Here is a 25,595-nt window from a genome sequence, read left to right on the forward strand (position 1 = left end):
AGTATGGTGCTATAAAGAACCCTTTCCTAAGGTTCTATAAAGAACCATTAAAAGAAGCTTCTATGTAACACCAAAATTCTGCAATGGTTACAACTCTTTTTGGGCTATATAGAACCCTTTTTATGGTTATTTATAGATAATGGTTCTGTAAAGAACCTTTCTCAATCTCAAAGATTCTTTGTAGAACCATACAGGGTTTTTATTCAGATTCTATTATTGTGTTTATTCACAAGTTGAATCAGGTATGCTAGCTCTGCAACAGCTGGGAGTCCCTGAGGGGAGAATGAGAACTATTGACTTAGTCAATCATTCTCAATTAACACAAGGCCAAACGTGAGTCTTTCACAAGACACAAGACACCATCACTGGCCATTGTCAAATATAACATGTACTGGCATAGCACAACATATTAGATCAACTGAAATGACACTCTCACTCACGGTTGCACAAAAATAGCTGTGAACAAACCCCAAATATTCAAATGAGCTGCCGCCCCTACATTTTAATTATCACTAAAAGAGAAAATAACATTTTTTTTAATGGCAAAGAACCATTGAAGGTTTCAGTGTTCTTTGGGTCAGTATGGTTCCACACAGAAGCATCACCCTTCCCAAAGAACCCCTGAGGAACCCCCATTTTTTTGTGTACTGTAAAAGACACAACATAGGCTATTGTGTGTGTGTGCTTGATTCTTTGTTATTTAGCATTCAAGGCCATAAAGTTAATGGGGTAGTGGGGGTGGAAAAACACAGGGTGATCATATGCAACTTAAGAGAAAAATCTAACAAAAACTTTAATGGAAAGCTTTAGTAATCATTCTTTGTGACTTCCAGAACACCTAGCTGAGAAGCTGAGCTTGTCCTTGGTATGACGTTAAAATGTACCGGTTGCTTATCCAGCCGTGTGTGTGTGTGTGTGTGTGTGTGTGTGTGTGTGTGTGTGTGTGTGTGTGTGTGTGTGTGTGTGTGTGTGTGTGTGTGTGTGTGTGTGTGTGTGTGTGTGTGTGTGTGTGTGTGTGTGTGTGTGAGAGAGAGAGAGTGCTCTCACCGCAGCCAGCTTGTCGAAGCGGGCAAACAGTTCGTTGAGAGTCATCACCAGCTCCTGGGCAGTACACTGGGACGCCAGACTGGTAAACCCTTCAATATCTGCAAACAGGATACTGCAAGACACACACGTACACACAAAGAGAGACACACACACAGAGAGAGAGAGAGACACACACACACAGAGACAGAGAGAGAGACACACAGAGAGAGAGAGTGACACGGAGATAGAGAGTGTGAGAAACACAGAGAGAGAGATAGAGACACACATAGAGAGAGGGAGACACACAGAGAGAGTGAGAAATGCAGAGAGAGAGAGTTATCTCCAGTTACTTGCAAGCACAGTGCTCAGTATCTTACAGCCAACCAGACATTGAACTCAGCACAGTGCTCCGTATCTTACAGCCAACCAGACATTGAACTCAGCACAGTGCTCAGTATATTACAGCCAACCAGACATTGAACTCAGCACAGTGCTCAGTATATTACAGCCAACCAGACATTGAACTCAGCACAGTGCTCCGTATCTTACAGCCAACCAGACAGTGAACTCAGCACAGTGCTCCGTATCTTACAGCCAACCAGACATTGAACTCAGCACAGTGCTCAGTATATTACAGCCAACCAGACATTGAACTCAGCACAGTGCTCAGTATATTACAGCCAACCAGACATTGAACTCAGCACAGTGCTCCGTATCTTACAGCAAACCAGACATTCCTACCAAGGCAGCAGCTACTCTTCCTGGGGTCCAAACATATTAACTTCTTCGATATAGGGGGCGCTCTTTTAATTTTTGGATAAAAAAACGTTTCCGTTTTAAACAAGATATTTTGTCACGAAAAGATGCTCGACTATGCATATAATTGACAGCTTTGGAAAGAAAACACTCTGACGTTTCCAAAACTGCAAATATATTATCTGTGAGTGCCACAGAACTGATGCTACAGGCTAAACCACGATGAAATTTCAAACAGGAAATGCCCCAGATTTTGAAGGCGCTGTGTTCCAATGTCTCCTTATATGGCTGTGAATGCGCAAGGAATGTGCCTACACTTTCTGACGTATTTGTAGGCATATCATTGGAAGATTGACCATAAGAGACTACATTTACCAGGTGCTCGCTTGGTGTCCTCCGTTGCGTGCATTTTTCCATTTGCTTCAGAGGAGAAACCCAACTGCCACGAATGACTTATCATCGAATAGATATGTGAAAAACACCTTGAGGATTGATTCTAAACAACGTTTGCCATGTTTCTGTCGATATTATGGAGTTAATTTGGAAAAAAGATTGGCGTTGTAATGACTGAATTTTCGGGTTTTTTTCTTAGCCAAACGTGATGAACAAAACGGAGCGATTTCTCCTACACAAATAATATTTTTGGAAAAACTGAACATTTGCTATCTAACTGAGAGTCTCCTCATTGAAAACATCAAAAGTTCTTCAAAGGTAAATTATTTAATTTGAATGCTGCTGAATGCTAGGATTAATGCTATGCTAGCTATCAATACTCTTACACAAATGCTTGTGTAGCTATGGTTGAAAAGCATATTTTGAAAATCTGAGATGACAGTGTTGTTAACAAAAGGCTAAGCTTGTGAGACAATATATTTATTTCATTTAATTTGCGATTTTCATGAATATTTAACGTTGCGGTATGCTAATGAGCTTGAGGCTATGATTACGCTCCCAGATACGGGATTGCTCGACGCTAGAGGTTAAACCACTTACATATAAAACAAAAGATAAAACAGTACATCATATAACATTATTACACTACTGTATCTACAATACAAAATGTTTGATACCACCATACAACAATATCACAATGAATGTGTATGCATGAGTCTGTACCTTTGTATGTGTCTCGTCACAGTCCCCGCTGTTCCATAAGGTGTATTTTTACCTGTTTTTTAAATCTGATTCCACATCAGCTACCCGATGTGGAATAGAGTTCCATGTAGTCATGGCTCTATGTAGCTCTATATATATCTATGTAGCCTCCCGTAGTCTGTTCTGGACTTGGGGACTGTGAAGAAACCTCTGGTGGCATGTATGGGTGTCCGGTACATTCAGTTTATCAACACCTCTTACAAAAATAAGTAGTGATGAAGTCAATCTCTCTTCCACTTTGAGCCATGAGAGATTGACATGCATGCCGTTAATGTTATCTCTCCATGTACTTATAAGGGCCAGACGTGCTTCCCTGTTCTGACCCAACTGCAATTTCCTTAAGTCCCTCTTTGTGGCACCTGACCACACGACTGAACAGTAGTCAAGGTCCGACAAAACTAGGGCCTGTAGGACCTGCCTTGTTGATAGAGTTGTTAAGAAGGCAGAATAGCGCTTTATTATGGACAGACTTATCCTCATCTTACCTACTGTTGCATCAATATGTTTTGACCATAGCATGTTTACGATCCAGGGTTACTCAAAGCAGTTTAGTCACCTAAACTTGCTCAATTTCTACAGATAATCATTATGAGATGTAGTTGAGGTTTAGGGTTTAGTGAATGATTTGTCCCAAATACAATTGGAAATATTTAGGACTAACTTATTCCTTTGCTACCCATTCTGAAACTAACTGCAGCTCTTTGTTAAGTGTTGCAGTCATTTCAGTTGCTGTAGTAGCTGACGTGTATAGTGTTGAGTCATCCGCATACATAGACACACTGGCTTTCCTCAAAGTAAAGATTGAAAAAAGCAAGGGGCCTAAACAGCTACCCTGGGGAATTCCTGATTCTAACTGGATTATATTTGAGAGGCTTCCATTAAAGAATACCCTCTGTGTTCTGTTGGACAAGTAACTGTTTATCTACATTATAGCAGGGGGTGTAAAGCCACAACATATACGTTTTCCAACAGCAGACTATGATCAATAATGTCAAAAGCTGCACTGAAGTCAAACAAGACAGCCCCTACAATCATTGTCTCATCAATTTATCTGACCCAATCATCAGTCATTTGTGTAAGTGCTGTGCTTGTTGAGTCTACTTCCCTATAAGCGTGCTGAAAGTCTGTTGTTAATTTGTTTACTGAAAATGTGTTTACCTTACGGCCAACCAAACATTGAACTCAACACAGTGCTCAGTACCTTACAGCCAACCAGACATTGAACTCAGCACAGTGCACAGTATCAGTAACCTGGTTAAATAAAGGTGAAATAAAAAATCTAATAAAAACGTACAGCCAACCAGACATTAATGAACAGATAGTTGAATAAAAAGCTACATTTTTTTTCACCCTTAAGTAATACAACTAGGTATAAAGTGGAAGAATTATAGGATAGTCTGAAAGTCATGATTGCACCCCTCTCCAATAGCCACGCTGAACCTCTTTTCCTGAATGGCATCAGCCGTTACCACTGTTACTGAAGTGGCTCAAAGTAAGGGCTAATTGCAACTGGTCCATTAAATTCAATGGTACCTTTTTATTGGCAAGACATTCTGATTTTCTACAGTAATAGCAGCCACCAGAGCACCTTATCGTATCAATATTATACTGATACATCAGCCCCATTATCATGCCAATGGCCTGACTACGTGACTGACTGACTGTGCTGTGATGAGCGCTAAAGTGCTATTGAAAAAGACAATCATTTCTGACAATGTGACTGTGCTGAGTGTTAGTTATCTATGCTAATGAAACACATTTATGTCCCAATGGTGTTGCAGAACAGAGGCTGTCCTCACCCAACACTGAGAGAGAATGTGTTGAGGCATGTCATTTTCCCTGAGAACAAGGTAACTGATCTGTCAGTCTATAGACCCCTGGGCTGGTGGGACGGGATACATTCACAACAGTATACAGTGTGGATGAAGATGAGCTCATCTGCTCAACCAGTTTCACTTTTCTATATTCAATCTGGAGACAAAGAGTGGCAGCGACAGGTCGATTTCAGGACTAGGCCAAGCCATGGTGGGACTGCCTGGGAGTCAGGTTGGCTTGACACTAGGATCGCGGTTCTCAGGGACGTTGTGGCTCTCTGTTCCGTAACTAAGTCTCTGACGGTTGACTGTGAACGCTTGAAGGGTTTCAGGAGAACATGCTATGCCATTTAAAGGAGTATTCAATAGTCAGTGTGTTTTGAGGCTGCTATCAATGAACTGATCCACGTTTGACCTCACAACTACTATTACTTGAACCTAAAAAGGGAGGGGACTAACATTAGGTCATGATATCTTTTGAAATACTAGTTCCTTTCATCATGAGATGGAGATAAAGAGGGCAGGGGAGGAAGGGAGGGAGAGAGAGTTAGAGAGAGAGTTAGAGAGAGAGAGAGAGAGAGAGTTAGAGAGAGAGAGAGAGAGAGAGTTAGAAAGAGAGAGTTAGAGAGAGAGAGTTAGAGAGAGAGAGAGAGTTAGAGAGAGCGAGAGAGCAAAAGAGAGAGAGAGAAAAAGAGACACAGCGGAGTGAGAGAGAAAGTGAGACACTGAGAGAAGGAGTGAGAGAGAGAGCAAGATAGACAAAGAGAGAAATCGACACAGAGAGAGAGAGGTCATTCTATGCCATTAAAAGGAACATTAAAATCAAAATTCCAATTAGAATCTGTCAAAAAATAAATCAAATCAGTTATAGAACCAATTGCACTATATGGCAGCGAAGTACGGTGTCCCCTCTCTAATAATGAATTTACCAAATGGGACAAACATCCAGTAGAAATGCTGCATGCAGAGTTTTGCAAGTGTAAAGAAAAACTCCAAATAACGCATGTAGAGCAGAATTTGTCCAATACCCCCTCCTTACTCGAATAGAAAAAAGAGCCATCAAATTTCATCACACAGCTCTACAATGTCAAGAGATGAAACAAGAGAAGAGTCCCCTCAGTCAGCTGGTTCTGATGCTCGGTTCACTAACCCAAACCAACCCCATAGAGCCTCAGGACAGCACTCAGTCAGCTGGTTCTGATGCTCGGTTCACTAACCCAAACCAACCCCATAGAGCCTCAGGACAGCACTCAGTCAGCTGGTTCTGATGCTCGGTTCACTAACCCAAACCAACCCCATAGAGCCTCAGGACAGCACTCAGTCAGCTGGTTCTGATGCTCGGTTCACTAACCCAAACCAACCCCATAGAGCCTCAGGACAGCACTCAGTCAGCTGGTTCTGATGCTCGGTTCACTAACCCAAACCAACCCCATAGAGCCTCAGGACAGCACTCAGTCAGCTGGTTCTGATGCTCGGTTCACTAACCCAAACCAACCCCATAGAGCCTCAGGACAGCACTCAGTCAGCTGGTTCTGATGCTCGGTTCACTAACCCAAACCAACCCCATAGAGCCTCAGGACAGCACTCAGTCAGCTGGTTCTGATGCTCGGTTCACTAACCCAAACCAACCCCATAGAGCCTCAGGACAGCACTCAGTCAGCTGGTTCTGATGCTCGGTTCACTAACCCAAACCAACCCCATAGAGCCTCAGGACAGCACTCAGCCAGCTGGTTCTGATGCTCGGTTCACTAACCCAAACCAACCCCATAGAGCCTCAGGACAGCACTCAGCCAGCTGGTTCTGATGCTCGGTTCACTAACCCAAACCAACCCCATAGAGCCTCAGGACAGCACTCAGCCAGCTGGTTCTGATGCTCGGTTCACTAACCCAAACCAACCCCATAGAGCCTCAGGACAGCACTCAGTCAGCTGGTTCTGATGCTCGGTTCACTAACCCAAACCAACCCCATAGAGCCTCAGGACAGCACTCAGTCAGCTGGTTCTGATGCTCGGTTCACTAACCCAAACCAACCCCATAGAGCCTCAGGACAGCACTCAGTCAGCTGGTTCTGATGCTCGGTTCACTAACCCAAACCAACCCCATAGAGCCTCAGGACAGCACTCAGTCAGCTGGTTCTGATGCTCGGTTCACTAACCCAAACCAACCCCATAGAGCCTCAGGACAGCACTCAGTCAGCTGGTTCTGATGCTCGGTTCACTAACCCAAACCAACCCCATAGAGCCTCAGGACAGCACTCAGTCAGCTGGTTCTGATGCTCGGTTCACTAACCCAAACCAACCCCATAGAGCCTCAGGACAGCACTCAGTCAGCTGGTTCTGATGCTCGGTTCACTAACCCAAACCAACCCCATAGAGCCTCAGGACAGCACTCAGTCAGCTGGTTCTGATGCTCGGTTCACTAACCCAAACCAACCCCATAGAGCCTCAGGACAGCACTCAGTCAGCTGGTTCTGATGCTCGGTTCACTAACCCAAACCAACCCCATAGAGCCTCAGGACAGCACTCAGTCAGCTGGTTCTGATGCTCGGTTCACTAACCCAAACCAACCCCATAGAGCCTCAGGACAGCACTCAGTCAGCTGGTTCTGATGCTCGGTTCACTAACCCAAACCAACCCCATAGAGCCTCAGGACAGCACTCAGTCAGCTGGTTCTGATGCTCGGTTCACTAACCCAAACCAACCCCATAGAGCCTCAGGACAGCACTCAGTCAGCTGGTTCTGATGCTCGGTTCACTAACCCAAACCAACCCCATAGAGCCTCAGGACAGCACTCAGTCAGCTGGTTCTGATGCTCGGTTCACTAACCCAAACCAACCCCATAGAGCCTCAGGACAGCACTCAGTCAGCTGGTTCTGATGCTCGGTTCACTAACCCAAACCAACCCCATAGAGCCTCAGGACAGCACTCAGTCAGCTGGTTCTGATGCTCGGTTCACTAACCCAAACCAACCCCATAGAGCCTCAGGACAGCACTCAGTCAGCTGGTTCTGATGCTCGGTTCACTAACCCAAACCAACCCCATAGAGCCTCAGGACAGCACTCAGTCAGCTGGTTCTGATGCTCGGTTCACTAACCCAAACCAACCCCATAGAGCCTCAGGACAGCACTCAGTCAGCTGGTTCTGATGCTCGGTTCACTAACCCAAACCAACCCCATAGAGCCTCAGGACAGCACTCAGTCAGCTGGTTCTGATGCTCGGTTCACTAACCCAAACCAACCCCATAGAGCCTCAGGACAGCACTCAGTCAGCTGGTTCTGATGCTCGGTTCACTAACCCAAACCAACCCCATAGAGCCTCAGGACAGCACTCAGTCAGCTGGTTCTGATGCTCGGTTCACTAACCCAAACCAACCCCATAGAGCCTCAGGACAGCACTCAGCCAGCTGGTTCTGATGCTCGGTTCACTAACCCAAACCAACCCCATAGAGCCTCAGGACAGCACTCAGCCAGCTGGTTCTGATGCTCGGTTCACTAACCCAAACCAACCCCATAGAGCCTCAGGACAGCACTCAGTCAGCTGGTTCTGATGCTCGGTTCACTAACCCAAACCAACCCCATAGAGCCTCAGGACAGCACTCAGTCAGCTGGTTCTGATGCTCGGTTCACTAACCCAAACCAACCCCATAGAGCCTCAGGACAGCACTCAGTCAGCTGGTTCTGATGCTCGGTTCACTAACCCAAACCAACCCCATAGAGCCTCAGGACAGCACTCAGTCAGCTGGTTCTGATGCTCGGTTCACTAACCCAAACCAACCCCATAGAGCCTCAGGACAGCACTCAGTCAGCTGGTTCTGATGCTCGGTTCACTAACCCAAACCAACCCCATAGAGCCTCAGGACAGCACTCAGTCAGCTGGTTCTGATGCTCGGTTCACTAACCCAAACCAACCCCATAGAGCCTCAGGACAGCACTCAGTCAGCTGGTTCTGATGCTCGGTTCACTAACCCAAACCAACCCCATAGAGCCTCAGGACAGCACTCAGCCAGCTGGTTCTGATGCTCGGTTCACTAACCCAAACCAACCCCATAGAGCCTCAGGACAGCACTCAGCCAGCTGGTTCTGATGCTCGGTTCACTAACCCAAACCAACCCCATAGAGCCTCAGGACAGCACTCAGCCAGCTGGTTCTGATGCTCGGTTCACTAACCCAAACCAACCCCATAGAGCCTCAGGACAGCACTCAGTCAGCTGGTTCTGATGCTCGGTTCACTAACCCAAACCAACCCCATAGAGCCTCAGGACAGCACTCAGTCAGCTGGTTCTGATGCTCGGTTCACTAACCCAAACCAACCCCATAGAGCCTCAGGACAGCACTCAGTCAGCTGGTTCTGATGCTCGGTTCACTAACCCAAACCAACCCCATAGAGCCTCAGGACAGCACTCAGTCAGCTGGTTCTGAGGCTCGGTTCACCAACCCAAACCAACCCCATAGAGCCTCAGGACAGCACTCAGTCAGCTGGTTCTGATGCTCGGTTCACCAACCCAAACCAACCCCATAGAGCCTCAGGACAGCACTCAGTCAGCTGGTTCTGATGCTCGGTTCACCAACCCAAACCAACCCCATAGAGCCTCAGGACAGCACTCAGTCAGCTGGTTCTGATGCTCGGTTCACTAACCCAAACCAACCCCATAGAGCCTCAGGACAGCACTCAGTCAGCTGGTTCTGATGCTCGGTTCACTAACCCAAACCAACCCCATAGAGCCTCAGGACAGCACTCAGTCAGCTGGTTCTGATGCTCGGTTCACTAACCCAAACCAACCCCATAGAGCCTCAGGACAGCACTCAGTCAGCTGGTTCTGATGCTCGGTTCACTAACCCAAACCAACCCCATAGAGCCTCAGGACAGCACTCAGTCAGCTGGTTCTGATGCTCGGTTCACTAACCCAAACCAACCCCATAGAGCCTCAGGACAGCACTCAGTCAGCTGGTTCTGATGCTCGGTTCACTAACCCAAACCAACCCCATAGAGCCTCAGGACAGCACTCAGTCAGCTGGTTCTGATGCTCGGTTCACTAACCCAAACCAACCCCATAGAGCCTCAGGACAGCACTCAGTCAGCTGGTTCTGATGCTCGGTTCACTAACCCAAACCAACCCCATAGAGCCTCAGGACAGCACTCAGAAAATCTGGCCCAACCAAATCATCACCTAGCAAAAATACAAATATATTTCCTATTGGAAAGACACAAACAAAAAATCTAAGTGAACTTCAATGCCATTTGGAAAAAGAGCAGCACTGGAATTTGTTTAATTTTTTTTTAACCTTTATTTAACTAGGCAAGTCAGTTAAGAACAAATTCTTATTTTCAATAACGGCCTAGGAACAGTGGGTTAACTGCTTGTTCAGGGGGAGAACAACAGATTTGTACATTGTCAGTTCGGGGATTCAAACTTGCAACCTTTCGGTTACTAGTCCAACGCTCTAACCACTAGGCTACCCTGCCGCCCCTAAAAAAAGAGCAGCTTCAGAGATAAACAGGCTCACATGAGTCTCACAGGAACACACAGCCCAGCCCAGCTCCATACTCCACTAGCGGCCCTGCCTGGGGACACACAGCCCAGCTCCATACCACTAGCAGCCCTGCCTGGGGACACACAGCCCAGCTCCATACCACTAGCAGCCCTGCCTGGGGACACACAGCCCAGCTCAATACCACTAGCAGCCCTGCCTGGGGACACACAGCCCAGCTCCATACCACTAGCAGCCCTGCCTGGGGACACACAGCCCAGCTCCATACCACTAGCAGCCCTGCCTGGGGACACACAGCCCAGCTCCATACCACTAGCAGCCCTGCCTGGGGACACACAGCCCAGCTCCATCAAATCAAATCAAATTGTATTTATCACATGCGCCGAATACAACAGGTGTAGACCTTACAGTGAAATGCTGACTTACAAGCCTTAACCAACGATGCAGTTTTAAGAAAATACCTAAAATATACATATTAAGAAAAAAGTAAGAGATAAGAAAAACAAATAATTAAAGAGCAGCAGTGAATAACAGTAGCGGGGCGATATACAGGGGGTACCGGTACAGAGTCAATGTGGAGACTATATACAGGGGGTACCGGTACAGAGTCAATGTGGAGACTATATACAGGGGGTACCGGTACAGAGTCAATGTGGAGACTATATACAGGGGGTACCGGTACAGAGTCAATGTGGAGGCTATATACAGGGGGTACCGGTACAGAGTCAATGTGGAGGCTATGTACAGGGGGTACCGGTACAGAGTCAATGTGGAGACTATATACAGGGGGTACCGGTACAGAGTCAATGTGGAGACTATATACAGGGGGTACCGGTACAGAGTCAATGTGGAGGCGATATACAGGGGGTACCGGTACAGAGTCAATGTGGAGACTATATACAGGGGGTACCGGTACAGAGTCAATGTGGAGGCTATGTACAGGGGGTACCGGTACAGAGTCAATGTGGAGACTATATACAGGGGGTAACAGTACAGAGTCAATGTGGAGACTATATACAGGGGGTACCGGTACAGAGTCAATGTGGAGACTATATACAGGGGGTACCGGTACAGAGTCAATGTGGAGACTATATACAGGGGGTACCGGTACAGAGACAATGTGGAGACTATATACAGGGGGTACTGGTACAGAGTCAATGTGGAGACTATATACAGGGGGTACCGGTACAGAGTCAATGTGGAGACTATATACAGGGGGTACCGGTACAGAGTCAATGTGGAGACTATATACAGGGGGTACCGGTACAGAGTCAATGTGGAAGCTATATACAGGGGGTACTGGTACAGAGTCAATGTGGAGGCTATATAAAGGGGGTACCGGTACAGAGTCAATGTGGAGGCTATATACAGGGGGTACTGGTACAGAGTCAATGTGGAGGCTATATACAGGGGGTACTGTTACAGAGTCAATGTGGAGACTATATACAGGGGGTACCGGTACAGAGTCAATGTGGAGGCTATATACAGGGGTAACGGTACAGAGTCAATGTGGAGGCTATATACAGGGGGTACCGGTACAGAATCAATGTGGAGGCTATATACAGGGGGTACCGGTACAGAGTCAATGTGGAGGCTATATAAAGGGGGTACCGGTACAGAGTCAATGTGGAGGCTATATACAGGGGGTACTGGTACAGAGTCAATGTGGAGGCTATATACAGGGGGTACTGGTACAGAGTCAATGTGGAGGCTATATACAGGGGGTACCGGTACAGAGTCAATGTGGAGGCTATATACAGGGGGTACCGGTACAGAGTCAATGTGGAGGCTATATACAGGGGGTACCGGTACAGAGTCAATGTGGAGGCTATATACAGAGGGTACCGGTACAGAGTCAATGTGGAGGCTATATACAGGGGGTACCGGTACAGAGTCAATGTGGAGGCTATATACAGGGGGTACCGGTACAGAGTCAATGTGGAGGCTATATACAGGGGGTACCGGTACAGAGTCAATGTGGAGGCTATATACAGGGGGTACCGGTACAGAGTCAATGTGGAGGCTATATACAGAGGGTACCGGTACAGAGTCAATGTGGAGACTATATACAGGGGGTACCAGTACAGAGTCAATGTGGAGGCTATATACAGGGGGTACCGGTACAGAGTCAATGTGGAGGCTATATACAGAGGGTACCGGTACAGAGTCAATGTGGAGACTATATACAGGGGGTACCAGTACAGAGTCAATGTGGAGGCTATATACAGGGGGTACCGGTACAGAGTCAATGTGTCAATGTGCGGGGGCACCGGTGTCGAGGTAATTGAGATAATTATGCACATGCAGGTAGGGTTGTTAAAGTGGCTATGCATAGATAATAACAGAGAGTAGTAGCAGCGTGGGGCGGTGGGGGGAGGTGCAATTAGTCTGGGTAGCCATTTGATTAGCTCTTCAGGAGTCTTATGGCTTGGGGGTAGAAGCTGTTTAGAAGCCTCTTGGACCTTGACTTGGCGCTCCGGTACCGCTTGCTGTGCGGTAGCAGAGAGAACAGTCAATGACCAAGGTGGCTGGAGTCTTTGACGATTTTTAGGGCCTTCCTCTGACACCGCCTGGTATAGAGGTCCTGGATGGTAGGAAGCTTGGCCCCAGTGATGTACTGGGCCGTACTCACTAGGGGGAGAGGTTGTTGTCTTGGCACCACCCAGCCAGGTCTGTGACCTCCTCCCTATCTCATCGTTGTCAGTGATCAGGCCTACCACTGTTGTGTCATCAGCAAACTTAATGATGGTGTTGGAGTTGTGCCTGGCCGTGCAGTCATGAGTGAACAGGGAGTACAGGAGGGGACTGAGCACGCACCCCTGAGGGGGCCCTGCATTGAGGATCAGCGTGGCGGATCCATGCTCCATGCTTTACCATTAGCAGCCATGCCTGGGGACAAGACATATTGCTGGAGCTACTCCCAGAAGGCCTGTACTCCCATATTGCTGGAGCTACTCCCAGAAGGCCTGTACTCCCATATTGCTGGAGCTACTCCCAGAAGGCCTGTACTCCCGTATTGCTGGAGTTACTCCCAGAAGACCTGTACTCCCGTATTGCTGGAGCTACTCCCAGAAGGCCTGTACTCCCATATTGCTTACACCTGAGAATCCAGTGACTGTGGTCTCTCTTAGCTGGAGCTACTACTTACCTTTACCTATGGAGGGTAGAGCATAGGAGCATAGCAGAGGAGAGGGGATGCTGCCTTCTAACTGATCTAGGATCTGTGTGGATGTGGATAACCATTCTAGGGTTTGAACCAAGACAAATAAACAACGACAACTTAAAGGCTGCATTCTCATAATTTGTTTTCTTCATCATCCAAGAGTGCCTTGATTGAAAATGGAAGCTCCACCAGTACCACTGTTGTACTTAGATACATGTTTTGTATGTCAAGTGATGGCAACAAAATACTCTGTCCTTTTTTGTCTCTGTTCAGGTTATGTCAGGGGAATTACACTGTAATGTCCAGTCCCCGGTCTGTTTTCTGTGTGATCCCGGATTGGCTGGTTGACACAGACACAGGCGAAGCAGATCATATGAACCAGTCCAGACCTCATCAGTTTAAACATAGATTATCAGCTTGTACTTTAACTGAGGACAGGGGCGCCATGGAGGCTATATTTAGACACAAATACAATCCCTGCGCCTCCCACAACCAGCACATTAAGAGCACCACAAATATTATCTCCCAGAATGCAGTATGTTCCATTCTCTCAGGGCAGGACCATAGATGTATATCTGGGCTGGTTTGGAAGGGTTTAAGCGGGCGGGGAAAAAGCAGTAGAGAGAGCTGTGTCATGTATTCAAAATGGATGTAATTAGTACCTAGGGGATGACTAATCAGATCTTGGATGGATGTATATCCTAAAACGGTGATGTTTTTCTCTAAAGGGACATTCATCGCGTAGTAACCTACAGTAGGCTACTGAACAAACCGCAAGGCATTCAGAGACTCATGGGTGTCCATCATTCAATACTACCCTTCAGCAGGTCTTTCCTGTCAGAAGAACATAAGGAATTGTCTACTATGTAGAAAAAAACAGGTACTATAAATTACCTTGTAAATTATTTCCTTGATTTGAGACATTCATAAGAAAAATACATTCACAAAAACAGGACGTCACCACTGAGAGAAACACATCAGATGGTTGGTTATTGTGTAATCACTTCACCACATGTGAGGTAGGTACACTGTCCTAACTCTGTGTTTTGCACTACTGTAAATATGTTGTAAATCAGTTCAAGTGGTGGATAATCTGCACTTTGATGGAGAAACCTTAAACAAGGCCCAGGATGGAATAACAACCCTTTTACAGCTTGGGCTGAAACTGCTGAAACCGCTGAAACCCAGAGTTCCAGCTGAAACGTGACACCAGAGCTGCAACAGAGCAAAAGGCATTACGTTGTTAGAAAGTTGTTTGTTCCAGTTTGCCTCAGCGCTTGCTTGCTAGCTACGCCTTGGCTCACATGAATACAGCAGCCATACCAGGGACCGGGTCCAACAACCTCCCAGGGAAAGAATGCACACACAGGGACAGAGAAACAGACAGAGATAGACAGAGACAGACAGAGAGAGAGACAGACATAGACAGAGACAGACAGAGAGAGAGACAGACAGAGACAGAGATAGACAGAGACAGAGAGAGAGACAGACAGACAGAGACACAGACAGAGACAGAGACAGACAGAGGGACAGACAGACAGACAGACAGACAGACAGACAGACAGACAGACAGACAGACAGACAGACAGACAGGCAGACAGACAGGCAGGCAGACAGACAGACAGACAGGCACAGAGACAGACAGACACAGATAGACAGACAGACAGAGACACAGACAGACAGACAGACAGACAGACAGACAGACAGATAGGCACAGAGACAGACAGACAGACACAGAGACGGACACAGAGACACAGATAGACAGAGACAGACAGACAGAGCGACAGAGCGACAGACAGACAGAGCGACAGACAGAGCAACAGAGCGACAGACAGACAGACAGAGCGACATACAGACAGACAGAGCGACAGACAGACAGACAGACAGACAGACAGACAGACAGACAGACAGACAGACAGACAGACAGAAAGACAGACAGAGACTTCCTGCTCCCTGACCGCGTTTCCTCCGGACCTCCTGGCACTGTCACAGACAATCCTCTTTTCATCTCTATAGCTTGACACTTCAGCACTGTTGTCTCCCTGGCTCTCTCCACTTCACTCACCTCACTCTACATACGTTCCCTTCCCTCTCCCTCCCTCCCTCTCTCTCTCCCTACCTCCCTACTTCTCTACCTCCCCTCTTCACAGTTCTTATACCACTCCTCCTGTCATCTTAAGGCCAGTTCTAGTATCAGTGTCATATCAGGATAGTGTCCAGTCCATTTCGCCTGTATCTCTCTCTCTCGTTGTAACGAGCCTGTCAACATCACCCATATCCTAAGCAGTAGCTCTAGGTAAGAACATCATCCATATCCTAAGCAATAGCTCTAGGTAAGAACATCATCCATATCCTAAGCAATAGCTCTAGGTAAGAACATCATCCATATCCTAAGCAGTAGCTCTAGGTAAGAACATCACCCATATCCTAAGCAGTAGCACTAGGTAAGAACATCACCCATATCCTAAGCAATAGCTCTAGGTAAGAACATCACCCATATCCTAAGCAGTAGCTCTAGGTAAGAACATCACCCATATCCTAAGCAGTAGCTCTAGGTAAGAACATCACCCATATCCTAAGCAGTAGCTCTAGGTAAGAACATCATCCATATCCTAAGCAGTAGCTCTAGGTAAGAACATCACCCATATCCTAAGCAGTAGCTCTAGGTAAGAACATCACCCATATCCTAAGCAGTAGCTCTAGGTAAGAACATCACCCATATCCTAAGCAGTAGCTCTAGGTAAGAACATCACCCATATCCTAAGCAGTAGCTCTAGGTAAGAACATCACCCATATCCTAAGCAGTAGCTCTAGGTAAGAACATCACCCATATCCTAAGCAGTAGCTCGACACAGCAAATTCTGCAGTGTTAAAAAAGTATTACAATAACACTGAGAGTGTTAAATCAACACTGAACGTGTTGAGTGTTTGGTCCCATATAGACACTTCAACAGTGTTAAATTAACACACTGCGTAGTGTAAAGCCTTATTCAAATATTTCCCAGAGTGCCTTGCCTTTTGAGTAAGTTATAGAGTTACCACCCATGACTGTATTTGTTAGTGTTAGTTGAGGGCCTACTTTTACCCTAACACAGGGGCCCAAAACTCACATATATCACTTTGAACCAAAACCATGCCAATCATTATCATATTTCCCAGCAGGCTCTTTTGCAGGTACATTTTTTTAATCACTATGCAAGCCAGCATAATGTGACTTGCAGGTAAGATTGCAAATTCACCAGAATTTTGCAACCCTACTTGCAGGCCTGATGTGGTTTGAGGAATGAACTGGGGTACAATTATGCACTTGTAACTAAAGGTAAAAAGGAGGACCAAGTGTTTGTACACCTTTAGGAAAAAAATCTAAACTTTTTTTCCTGAGAGTATAATACAATGGCCTGAAACTCATGGTTTACAGGCCACATCAGGTCTGCAAGTCACATTAAGCTGGCTCGCAAGGTGATGTGTAATCCCTTCTGGAATCCAGTCAGTGTGGGGATATCCAACTTTTTAAGGGTTGTTTTCTATCACCCACAACCTGTATTCAGGGTTGGGAAGACTAAGCTTCTTTTTCATATTTTAGGTTTTATGGCCGACTTGGTGTATTGCCGCAAACTACTGTACAGGGTAATGAAACTAAAATATTCCATTGCAGGGAGGGGGGAACCCGGACATCATACAAAATAAAAATAAAACATTTAAATAAACATCCTACTTCTTCAGTCACAGTTCAAATCACATCCCTACACAGGCTCAGGGGCTTGTGAGAACGGAGCAGTCATCGACAGTATTCCTTGTAGAGTCCCAAAAAACTCTCAGCCGCACTCACAACGATGTCTATTTCCTCTTATTTCCTCTCTGTTTGCACTGTGCAGTTGATAGCCAATGCAATAAACGCTACAACGTCCACCTTCTTAACATGCAAAATGTCAGGATCTCTCTGTTGACAAGGAGCATCATCTGGTGTCTCTTCTCCTACTATCATGACTTCTTCAACTTCACTCCTTTCCTCCACTCTTCTCACTTCCTCCGGACAGGAGACATGCTGGAAGCCCTTACTCTTGCCACATCCGTCTCCTTCACCCTTACAGGACACTTCAGGAATTCGGATACATGTTCACCACCATGATTGCAGCACTTAGACTCAGCTGGCATATGATGCTCCTCCCATCTACATACACTCGACACATGGTTTAATAATTTGCATTTATCACACTGCACGGGTTTGGGCACGAAGGCTCTCACATGGTATTTCATAAAACCCAAATGCATGTGAGAAGGCAGAGACTCTTCATCAACCAACAGTAGAGTGGATGGAGTGGGCTTCCTCCTCACTCCATCCACTATGCGGGTCAGTCGGTGTGCACCAACCACTTCATCAAGTTCTTCACGTACTGTATATCCTTTGCAGATAACACCCTTGATAGGCACCTTGCATCCCAGATCCACACACAACACATTCCAATCCTACATCTTCTTGAGGCTCAGCGCACATTCCTTCTGTTCCATAGATACACCAAAAAATGAAATGAGCCCACTTCTTGTTACCCAATGCATCCACCATTTTCATAGAGACATCTCCCAGGTAACTCCATCGACCCCATCGAACATCACCAATATCCTACGCAACAGCAGTTGACAACATCAGCTGGGAAGAGACACTGGGCTAAGTTCCAATATCCACTCGCACATCACTTGCTACCAGAATGCATAACATCCAATAGATTCTCTTCACATTAAGTGGTATGCTACTGTAGTGTGCACATGGAAACAGATCTCCACAGAATCTTCTGTGCTGTTTGCTGCAGTGCTATGCTGTGCTGAACAGTGTGTCCGAGTGTCCGAGTGTGTCAGTACTGGTCCTGTAGAGGGGATATTAAGTAATGTAATCTACTGCGAGGCTGGCGAGGCTGGAGGCCACCGTGAACTGGAGCACAACTACACTGCAGCCAAAGGACGTGTCCCAACTTTTAGACCTTGAGAGGAGTCAGCTAAATGTGTCGGACTCCTCTCAAGGTCTAAAGGTTGGGACACTGGCACAAACTGTAACACAACAAAAACACGCCACTATTCTGACTTCTAGTAGACATCCACTTCACTAAGAGGAGCTTCAATCCCGACACGTCCCGACACGTCCCTACACGTCCCGACACGTCCCTACACGTCCCGACACGTCTCGACACCTCACGACACGTCTCGACACCTCACGACACGTCCCGACACCTCCCGACACGTCCCGACACGTCCCGACACGTCCCTACATGTCCCGACACGTCCCGACACGTCCCGACACATCCCGACACATCCCGACACATCCCGACACCCCACTGCTGCTAACTTGCGTAGCACGATTGTAGTCAGCTTTTTTTCAAAGAGGAGGAGGAAGTGGAGGAGGAGGCAGTGGAGGAGGAGCAGACAGTGGAGGAGGAGGAGACAGTGGAGGTGGAGGAAGTGGAGAAGGAGGAGGAGGAGGCAGTGGAGGAGGAGGAAGTGGAGGAGACAGTGGAGGAAGAGGAGGACGAAAACAGGAAAGCAGGAGGTCTCCTGACTAACAGCAGAGGGGACAGGGCTGAGCTGAGCCGGGAGGGGCAGGGGACATGACATGCTGCAGGACAAGATGCTATCTGCTCTCTCAGCAACCTCACATCACATGCTAGGCTACTTACAGTATAGTACACCCTCCACTCTTTCTCATCTGTCCAACTGGAGCGCACAGAGAAACACTGTGTCTGAAAAGGTTACTAGCCGTCAAATAACTTTTTCTCCATCCTTGTTTCCTTAATTCCTCTCAAAGCCCATTGATGGAGAGGATCCAAGGTCCTTGATGCTAAATTACAGAGGAAGCAAGGATCTGATGGCTAAATGTACCAGTAAGGTTTTCAGCCCCAGACCTCTCCTCTCTCTCTCCACAGCCAAGAGCCCTCTCTCTATTTCTCTCTCTCTCTCTCCACAGCCAAGAGCCCTCTCTCTATTCCTCTCTCTCTCTCCACAGCCAAGAGCCCTCTCTCTATCTCTCTCTCTCTCTCTTTCTCCACAGCCAAGAGCCCTCTCTGTATTTCTCTCTCTCTCTCTCTCCACAGCCAATAGTCCTCTATCTCTCTCTCTCTCAAATAAATTCAAGACGATTTATTGGCATGGGAAACCTATATTAACATTGCCAAAGCAAGTGAAGTAGATAATATAAAAAAGTGAAATAAACAATAATAATTAACAGTAAACATTGCAGAAGTTCAAAAAGAATAAAGACATTTTAAATGTCATATTATGTCTATATACAGTGTTGTAATGATGTGCAAATAGTTAAAGTACAAAAGGGAAAATTAATAAACATAAATATGGGTTGTATTTACAATGGTGTTTGTTCTTCACTGGTTGACGTTTTCTTGTGGCAACAGGTCAAATCTTGCTGCTGTGATGGCACACTGTGATATTTCACCCAAAAGATATGGGAGTTTATCAAAATCGGGTTTGTTTTTGAATTCTTTGTGGATCTTTGTAATCTGAGGGAAATATGTCTCTCTAATATGGTCATACATTTGGCAGGTTAGGAAGTGTAGTTCAGTTTCCAACTCATTTTGTGGGCAGTGTGCACATAGCCTGTCTTCTCTTGAGAGCCAGGTCTGCCTACGGCGGCCTTTCTCAATAGCAAGGCTATGCTCACTGAGTCGGTACATAGTCAAAGCTTTCCTTAAGTTTGGGTCAGTCACAGTGGTCAGGTATTCTGCCACTGAGTACTCTCTATCTATCTCTCTCTCTCTCCACCTGCCAGGAGATGTCTCTCTCTTTTCCTGTTGTCTGTCTGCTGTTCAGCGGAGCCCCAATTACTGAGGGCAGCTGGGCGCTCCTTATCAAGCCTCCCTCCCGTTAGCATGGTATTAGCCACATAGTCAGCCAAACTTAGCTTGATAAGGAGCTATGTATTTTAGATAAGATAATCTTTGAGAACTAACAAACACCATAATAAAAACCAGTCAGTGAGAATCTAAAATTGGCATAGCCCCCCCCCATTGAATTTGTTATGTTTGAGTCACTCAGATAGCATAATGAAAACATTTGTAGAATTGCAGGAAATTAGGTTTGAAACTGCCATTTTTCTCTCTGCCAAATGACAGAATGTGTTTTATTGCAGAAAACTAGCTTTAAAGCTGTCAAATGTTCTCTCTGCCCCATGGCAAAATGTGTAGAATTGCATGAAACTAGCTTTCAAACAGCAACATTTAGTCTCTGCAACCAAGAGGAGGGCCTCTAAAACCGCACCATTGGCCACGCCCACTACAACTGCACTGCAGTCAAGCCCCAGACAGACCCTACCACTACTACGGATAGCATGTTTAGCTGAACCTCAGAGGCTAGGTAATGCTGATAAAAGTAGCATGTTACTGTAATTGGTGAAGGGAAAGACCTAGACATGGCTTTAGAGCATGGCATGTGACTGCATGTGTCCCTCCTCTCCCTGATGACGTCAGTGGTGACTGGTACCTGACGTTGTCGTGCTTCTGGATGTAGATCTTGTGAAACATCATGTCTTCCTGCTTGGCGTTAATGTCAGCTTTCATCTCCATGGCAACATGACGGGGAAGCACGGAGAGCAGGAGACGCTCCTGCAGAGAGAGATCGAGGGGGGGTGGGAGAGAAAAGAGAGAGAGGGATGGATGGAGGGCGAGAGAGACGAGGGGGGAGATAGGGAAGACAGCAAGAGAGAAAGAGAGAATGAGAGAAAATCAGAGAGAGAGAGAGAGGCAGGGGAGAGGGAGAGAGAGATATAGGCAGGGGAGAGAGAGAGAGAGGCAGGGGAGAGGGAGAGAGAGATAGGCAGGGGAGAGGGAGAGAGATAGAGGCAGGGGAGAGTGAGAGAGAGAGGCAGGGGAGAGGAAGAGAGAGATAGGCAGGGAAGAGGGTGAGAGAGATAGGCAGGGGAGAGGGAGGGAGAGAGAGGCAGGGGAGAGGGAAAGTGAGAGAGGCAGGGGAGAGAGAGGAAGGGGAGAGGGAGAGAGAGAGAGGCAGGGGAGAGTGAGAGAGAGAGGCAGGGGAGAGGGAGAGAGAGAGAGGCAGGGGAGAGAGAGAGAGGAAGGGGAGAGGGAGAGAGAGAGAGAGAGAGGCAGGGGAGAGGGAAAGTGAGAGAGAGGGGCAGGGGAGAGGGAGAGAGGCAGGGGAGAGGGAGAGGCAGGGGAGAGGGAGAGAGAAAGAGAGGCAGGGGAGAGGGAGAGTGTAGAGATTTAGTTCAGTAGAGTCAGTACACGAGACAGACAGTGAGACAGAGAAATGGAGAGGTGTTGATTTTGGCCTATCCCACAGGGGAAGACCTGGGTAATTGAGCACTCGAAACGCATGGCTGCTCACCCCCTCTCTCCATCTCTCCATCCCTCTATTGCCATGACGCCCACGCCACAGTGACCCTATATGCTGAGAGATGTCATCACTGAGAGTGTGGGCCAGCCCTTGATGTCATCTCCTTGGCTTGCATCCCAATTGGTACTCTATTCCTTATATATACTAGCCTCTGGTTAACATGTGAACACTATATATGGAATAAGGTGCCATTTGGGACATAGCTCCTGTTCTGTTTACGCCGCAGCAGCAGCCATGTGTGGGCAGGTGTTACCAAGGGGCTAGGATAGGCCACCAACCCCACACACACTCCTCTCACTTCCTGTCAATCCTAGCCAATTAGCTGCTGGTTATGAGTCGTTCTATCGCTCCCTCTGCTTAGTGGCTTGGAGAGCTGAAGTCATTATTACTGTTGCCTAGGGCTGTTACGTTGACCGAATTACTGCCACACCAGCGGTCACAAGTCATGACGACAGTCAAATTCCACATGACCGTTTAGTCACGGTAATTAGGCTTCTCCAAGTGCTCAGCATATGTGGGAACTCCTTCAAGAGAGTTGGAAAAGCATTCTGGTTGAGAGAATGCCAAGATTGTGCAAAGCTGTCATCAAGACAAAGGGTGGCTACTTTGAAGAACCTCAAATATAAAATATATTTTGATTTGTTTAACACTTTTTGCTTACTACATGATTACATATGTGTTATTTCATAGTTTTTTGATGCCTTCACTATTATTCTACAATGTAGAAAATAGTAAAAATAAAGAAAAACCCTTGAATGAGTAGGTGTGTCCAAACTATTGACTAGTACTGTATGTACAGTATATGTAAACTAACGTTCAAAAGTTTGGGATCATTTAGAAATGTCCTTGTTTTTGAAAGAAAAACACATTTTTTGTCCATTAAAATAACAGTGTAGACATTGTTAATGTTGTAAATGACTATTGTAGCTGGAAACAGCTGATTTTTAATGGGATATTTACATAGGCGTACAAAGGCCCATTATCAGCAACCATCACTCCTGTGTTCCAATGTTAGCTAATCCAAGTTTATCATTTTAAAAGGCTAATTGATCATTAGAAAACCCATATGCAATTATGTTAGCACAGCTGAAAACTGTTGTGCTGATTAATTAAGAAGCAATAAAACTAGCCTTCTTTAGATTAGTTGAGTATCTGGAGCATCAGCATTTGTGGGTTCCATTACAGGCTCAAAATGGCCAGAAACAAAGTACTTTCTTCAGAAACTCGTCAGTCTATTCCTGTTCTGAGAAATGTAGGCTATTCCATGCGAGAAATGCCAAGAAACTGAAGATCTCATACATGGCTGTGTACTACTCCCTTCACAGAACAGTGCAAACTGGAACTAACCAGAATAGAAAGAGGAGTGGGTGGCCCCGGTGCACATCTGAGCAAGAGGACAAGTACATTAGAGTATCTAGTTTGAGAAACAGACGCCTCAAAGGAACTCCACTGGTAGCTTCGTCAAATAGTACCCGCAAAACACCAGTCTCAACATCAACAGTGAAGAGGTGACTCCGGAATGCTGTCCTTCTTGGCAGAGTTGCAAAGAAAAAGCCATATCTCAGACTGGCCAATAAAAATAAAAGATTAAGATGGGCAAAAGAACACAGACACTGGACAGAGGATTGTGCTTTTCTTTCAAAAACAAGGACATTTCTAAGTGACCCCAAACATTTGAACGGTAGTGTATATATATTTGCCCAAAAATATATGGGTGATTGGAAGTGATGCAGACAATTACATCGACGGAAGCTACAATCTATCTGCAATATTAAAGCTGATCTACCCCCTTTTTAAAAAAAGGGTCCACATAATTTCTTAAAATCAAGCACATGAATCCGCTTTACAACAGGTGTAGAGCCTAACTGGCATACATAAGCAGCGCGTGAGAGTCACGTTTGGGGAAGATCATTTTCACCATAAAAAGTCACCTTTATAATAAAAGCAAAACATGCATAATCGCATTTGTTTTCCTGCTAATGGAACATTCACGCTTATAGCCTACTGCCGTGTGCGCGTTGCTGCACTTATAATGTGAAAAAATAACCTTATAGTTTATCAACATTTTGAGCTAAATGTTCTCATCTGTTGCGTCTGACTCGTTGCTTAAAACATTTTTTTTTATGTTAGTGGTTGTATTTATTTGGGATCTATCGTATCCCACAACTGTCCCAGACTATGTTTGGAATATTTATTTCTCGCGCAGAATAGACTAGGTCAACTTTGGTAGTGTGGGGGATGGTAGATTGACATAGGATAGTGCTTTTGCTGTTCGTTAGGCCTACTCATCTTGTAGGCTGAAGAAAAGTAAATGTGGACAGATCTTACAATATCTTCCATATGCGCCTCGGAATAGGATAAAGACTCATGCAGTTGTGTCCCCGATATGTCTGTCTTCACTTGTAGCCTGTGAGAAAGACCCGATCACATGACTGAGAGTTATGTGAGAGGTGCATCGGCAGGCTGGTCACTGGCCACAAAAGGCATGGATTTTTTAGGGGGTATTAATGCCACACAAAGGAGATGCAGCCGTGAAATACGAGGCATTATCAAGTGCTTGTCAAATTGTGAGTGAGAGACTGATGAAGTGTGTACAGCCTGTGTAAAAAAAACAAAGCAGAGCTCATGCCTTTCATGCAACTTTTTTCAAATCCTCATTAGAGTCGCATCTTGCAGCCTTAAAATTTATTAGAAATCTAAACATATAGCCCAACATTTGTATCACAACTAAAGTTACATAAATAAATTAAGCATATAGGAGGACCTGTTTCTATGTTAACCGCTCAACACAGAGTAGCCGCATGTGCACACTCACTGAAATCGTTTGAAGAAAATAAATAAATAAATAAATAAATAAAAATTATTCATACTATAAAATAATATAAAATAATGCCATGGAATTCTAAGCAAATCTTGTCTGCTAAATGAACTAGTGTAACCCACAGCCATACGGCATAGCCAGATTAGGACCTAACATAAGGACAACTCAGAGTAGGCTTTTCTGTTCTTCTAAAGTAGACTACATTTTCTTCATATCATGTTTCCTTAGACCTGTCTAAAATAAATAATGGATGTATTGTGAAGGTGTAGGCTTTATTACCTGAATTTATTTAACTTTTTAAAATGTAGATGTTCCAAAGGTCTGCATCAGTGGCTTGTAATATACAGTGGGGCAATAAAGTATTTAGTCAGCCACCAATTGTGCAGGTTATCCCACTTAAAAATATGAGAGAGGCCTGTAATTTTCATCATAGGTACACTTCAACTATGACAGACAAAATTAGAAAAAAAATCCAGAAAATCACATTGTAGGATTTTAATTAATTTATTTGCAAATTATGGTGGAAAATAAATATTTGGTCAATAACAAAAGTTTCTCAATACTTTGTTATATACCCTTTATTGGCAATGACAGAGGTCAAACGTTATTCTGTAAGTATTCAGAAGGTTTTCACACACTGTTGCTGGTATTTTGGCCCATTCCTCCATGCAGATCTCCTCTAGAGCAGTGATGTTTTGGGGCTGTTGCTGGGCAACACGGACTTTCAATTCCCTCCAAAGATTTTCTATGGGGTTGAGATCTGGAGACTGGCTAGGCCACTCCAGGACCTTGAAATGCTTCTTACGAAGCCACTCCGTTGCCCGGGAGGTGTGTTAGGGATCATTGTCATGCTGAAAGACCCAGCCACGTTTCATCTTCAATGCCCTTGCTGATGGAAGGAGGTTTTCACTCAAAATCTCACGATACATGGCCCCATTCATTCTTTCCTTTCCTTTCCTTTACACGTCCTGGTCCCTTTGCAGAAAAACAGCCCCAAAGCATGATGTTTCCACCCCCATGCTT

At 45.8% G+C, this 25,595-nt stretch overlaps 1 protein-coding gene across 2 annotated transcripts in view; it reads right to left on the bottom strand.

Annotated features, from left to right (window-relative positions):
* Positions 1 to 25,595, bottom strand: part of LOC110501809 (adenylate cyclase type 5) — a 119,526-nt gene that overhangs the window by 32,704 nt on the left and 61,227 nt on the right. For both annotated transcript variants that reach the window (XM_036959224.1, XM_036959226.1), the window contains exons 3-4: positions 20,882 to 21,003; positions 1,048 to 1,159 (exon numbers count right to left, since the gene is read on the bottom strand). In XM_036959224.1, coding sequence (XP_036815119.1) covers positions 1,048 to 1,159; positions 20,882 to 21,003 — 234 coding nt within the window. The remainder of the gene's footprint in view (positions 1 to 1,047; positions 1,160 to 20,881; positions 21,004 to 25,595) is intronic.

This window comes from Oncorhynchus mykiss, chromosome 22 (genome assembly GCF_013265735.2).
Source record: "Oncorhynchus mykiss isolate Arlee chromosome 22, USDA_OmykA_1.1, whole genome shotgun sequence".
Classification (NCBI taxonomy): domain Eukaryota; kingdom Metazoa; phylum Chordata; class Actinopteri; order Salmoniformes; family Salmonidae; genus Oncorhynchus; species Oncorhynchus mykiss.